General features: G+C 45.1%; 1 protein-coding gene across 3 annotated transcripts in view; it reads left to right on the top strand.

The window, feature by feature from the left end:
- Window positions 1-402: 402 nt before the first annotated feature.
- Window positions 403-4270, top strand: part of Ric3 (RIC3 acetylcholine receptor chaperone) — a 49690-nt gene continuing 45822 nt past the window's right edge. For 2 of the 3 annotated variants that reach the window (XM_031387793.1, XM_031387791.1), the window contains exon 1: window positions 404-597. In XM_031387793.1, coding sequence (XP_031243653.1) covers window positions 474-597 — 124 coding nt within the window. In that variant the 5' untranslated portion in view covers window positions 404-473. Of the gene's footprint in view, window positions 598-4270 lie in introns of all 3 variants that reach the window. The other variant, XM_031387792.1, reaches the window with a different exon arrangement.

Raw genomic sequence — 4270 nt, 5'->3', positions numbered from 1 at the left:
TCTTGAGGTCAGAGAAAGAAGTTTGATGTTTTTCTGAAGGTTATGGCAGGTTCTGGAAGGCTTTAAGCTATGGCGAGAGCTCAAGAGTCCTGAGTTTTGTTTTTTATTGCCCCTGGTTGTAGAGTATGGAAGGGAAGTGCATGAATGGAAGTTAGGAAAGTGAGTTCCTCTCACAAAGGAGAAAAGGGTTTAGGGTTGGGCAGTGAGCAGGAATGGAGAGAAGTGCAAAACTGCCAGGTGTAGGTGCTAGGATGCCCGGGCTTGGGTGACAGCTGGACGCAGTCGAGCTAGGAGATAGAAGCTTGCTGTTGGCTTTCACCGCACCGCCCTGGGGCACTTCGGCAGAGTGGAGGGCGCTCTCGTCTTGTCCCTCGCGCGCCGCCGTCCGTGCAGCCCGCGGGTCGGGTGTGAGCTAGCTAGCGCGCTGCGGTTCCGGTTCCGGTTCGGACTCCTGGGCCCAGCGGTACGCAGCCATGGCGTACTCCACGGTGCAGAGAGTGGCGCTGGCCTCGGGGCTCGTCCTGGCCCTGTCGCTGCTGCTGCCCAAGGCCTTCTTGTCTCGCGGGAAGCGGCCGGAGCCGCCACCGGGCCCGGAAGGTGAGCGCCGACTGGGCAGCCGCAGAGCTTGCGGGCGGTCGTGGCCTCCCAGGCCCACACTCTTCCCCTCAGTAGCTTGCGTGTCATCTTGTCACCTGTGCCTGAATTAGAGTTAGTATGTTTCCCTTTCTGCCATGCATCGGTAGGAATTTTAGTTGGTAGTGGAGTTTCATCATGATTTTGGGCGCTCACTGGTTCAGCCTCATGTTAAGTACAACTTGAGCTGGGGTGGTGAACGTCTGTAATGCTACCATTCTAAGAACAGTCAGGAGGATCACTAAGTCCAAGGCCAGCCTGGTCTGCTTAATGAATTCCAGGCCAGCTAGGGCTACATAGTAAGACTCCATCTCAAAACAACACAACCATGAAGATTTCATTTAATAATTTAAAACATTTTTGTTCCTGAGGTAGAGATTAACAAGTTACTGTTCTCATGGCTGTTATTCTTGGTTTTTGGCGTGAGAATGTTTCAAAATCAGCCCCTTTGACTACTACATTCTGGCAGGTTTACAGAATCTGTAAATGCATGAGCCTGAGTACTGGGAGAAGGGAGTGGAATAATTTGCTGTTGTTCACAAAGTTCTGCTGGTAACTTTGTCTTGTGAATAATCCCTGTAATGTCCTTGAGCCATGTGAACAGTTTGTGAACCATCGCCTCTGATTTCAGCCTGTTGGTTGCTGGACAGCTCCCTTTGAACTGTAATCCTCTTTGAATTTGTGCATATTGGCTGTCCTTCCATCCTCCGGAGCACTGGAGATTAAAAATACTATAAATGCAAAGCGCCATGCTCTAGGGGCTGAAGGCAAGTTGAGCACATTATTCTGCCTGCAGAATGTGTTTGATGAGCTGTGCTTGTAAAGCTGCACTTCCTGTCACTACAAAATTCAAAAGTTCTGCTCATTTTTTTTCCTATTCGTGATTTTTATCTTGAAGAAGAGTAAATCTGAGATTATCCTAATCAGTGAACAGTTCTAAACCCCCCCTTGCCTAACTGAAATTTCTTAAAGAAGTGCCTTTGAACATGAGTGGAAGACGCTTCTCCTTCTGAGTGCTCTAGAGTATAGTGTGCATTGTAGACGTGACTCTGTCCCTCGAGAGCCCAGGTACTGGTGGTCAGTGTTTCAATCTTGTTTTCCTCATTGTTGAAATGCTGGTGCTTCCCTCTCATCATTGGAGTTTCTGCTCAGATGTACCCTTAGACTTTGTGTGCTGACCCCAGTTGAGGTAAAGCTTCCTTCGGGGCCACTTATGGGTAGTCTTGACTCACAGTTAATAGTACATCCTATCACATGTCATGCACAGTGTATAGACACTCACTGAATTCCAAGGAGCAGGAGTCCAATCCCTGTCTGGAAGAACTCCTGGTTTAGTAGAGGAAAACAGATAAGTTACCAGGTGAGTACCAAAGTGGTAGTTACTGGTATTCACTCTTGTCTATACTGGGAACATTGAAGATGAGCATATGCAACAATCTATTATTATAACTCAACAAGGCTTTTATAGAAGAGTTTCTCTCCCCTCCCCCAAGTCTAATTAATACATGGAACATGTGATTTGTTTATTTAAGCACACAAGTCAATTTTTTTTTTTGTTTTTTGTTTTTTTGTTTTTTGGTGTAGCTACAGTTGTGCAGCTGTGTAGCCATCAGCCCAATAAATTTTAGAACATTTCTCATCTCCCAAAGGTAGTCTGAGTCTTTAAGTTGTCACCACTGTCCTCATTTCTCCATCTTTAGTGAGGGCAACCAGTCATCTTTTTCTGTGTCTGGAGGATCACCTATGCACTTTTTGACTGGCCTTAAACTAGCATAAAGTCTCAAGGTTTATTTATCTTCTAGCGTGCACTTCATCCCTTTTAATGGCTGAATACTAGCTCCTGTTGATAGGTAACATTTTCTCTGATCTTTTTGTTAGTTGATGGACATCTGGTTGTTTTGCCTCCCAGCTCTTAGGAATAATGCTACCATTTGTTTAAAGATTTCTGTGTGGTATGTTTGTGATTGGAACTAAGCATGATTTCCTAGCCATATAGTTACATTTCACTTTTTGAGAAACTGCCAGTTACTTAACAAAGCAACTTTTCTACTTTAAAGGCCCACCAGCAGTATGGGAAAGTTTTGATTTCTCTACATCCTAGCAATTGCAGTGACAAGGTTGAGATGACTGCATCCATCTTGGGTCATAACCACATGATTGCCCCTGAGTGAGCCCAGTGAGCTTCCTGGCATAGCTTGTAGAGAAAACCTTTAGAGTGTGTGACTGTATGAGTAGAGTCTGGTGTGGTTGTGAATGTGCCTGCCATCTCTGGCATTAGCTTGAGACAAGCATAGTGTGTTCCTGAATTTGGAGAAAATATTATGTCCCAATAGAAGGGGGGATAAAATACTCTTTGGAGGATATACAGAGACAAAGTGTGGAGCAGAGACTGCCCCACCTGGGGATCCATCCCTTATACAGACACTAAATGCAGACACTATTGTGATTGCAAAGAAGTGCTTGCTGACAGGAGCCTGATATGGCTGTCTCCTGAGAGGCTTTGCCATAATCTGACAAATACAGAGGTGGATGGTCACAGGCAACCATTGGACTGAGCATGGGGTCCCCAATGGAGCAGTTAGAGAAAGGACTGAAGGAGCTGAAGGGTTTTGCAACCCCATAGGAAGAACAACAATATCAACCAACCAGACACCCCAGAGCTCCCAGGGACTAAACCACCAACCAAAGAGTACACATGGAGGGACCCATGGCTCTAGCCACACACGTAGTAGAGGATGGCCTTGTCGGGCATCAATGGGATTAGAGGCCCTTGGTTCTATGAAGGCTTGATGACCTAGTGGAGGGAATTATGAGGGTCAGGAGGCAGGAGTGGGTGGATGGGGGAACATCCTCAAAGAAGCGTGAGGAGGGGGAGGGGATAAGGGGTTTCAAATGACATAGTTTTACTTTTTGTTTTGACATACATCCCTTTGTTCCTTTTTTCTTGGTTAACTGGAGTTTCTAGTACAGGTGTTGGATAGACAGGATACAAGCTAGTATTTTATCTTGTTTCTGATCTTTTTTTAAAAAAAGATTTATTTATTTATTTATTTATTTATGTGTATGAGTACACTGTAGCTGTACAGATGGCTATAAGCCATCATGTGGCTGCTGGGAATTGAACTCAGGATGGCCCCACTTGCTCCAGCATAATACACTGTAGCTGTCTTCAGATAGCACCAGAAGGGGGCGTCAGATCTCATTACAGGTGGTTGTGAGCCACCATGTGGTTGCTGGGATCTGAACTCAGGACCTTCCGAAGAGCAGTCAGTGCTCTTATCTGCTGAGCCATCTCACCAGCCCTTGTTTCTGATCTTAAGAAGACATTTCTTATACCACTAAATACAGTATGGGGAGGGGTGACTTAGCTGTTTCTTATCAGACTAAGAAAATTCCCTTATGTTTATAGTTTGTTGACTGTTTTGATCATGGATTGGTTATTGATTTTTACCAAATGCTTTTTTACTGTCAAGATGATTGTGTGGTTTGCTTTTAATTCCATTGATACAGTATTTACATTAATTGGTTTATAGATATTAAATCAACCTTGCATTCTTTGGCTGAAATGAAGAAGCATCTCTAAAGATCCCCCCACCCCCCGTATCCCCATATTTGTGTTTCTCTCCAACCCCCTGCT

Source organism: Mastomys coucha, unplaced genomic scaffold (assembly GCF_008632895.1).
Source record: "Mastomys coucha isolate ucsf_1 unplaced genomic scaffold, UCSF_Mcou_1 pScaffold21, whole genome shotgun sequence".
In the NCBI taxonomy this organism is placed as follows: domain Eukaryota; kingdom Metazoa; phylum Chordata; class Mammalia; order Rodentia; family Muridae; genus Mastomys; species Mastomys coucha.
This window is presented reverse-complemented; position numbering and strand designations above follow the sequence as displayed.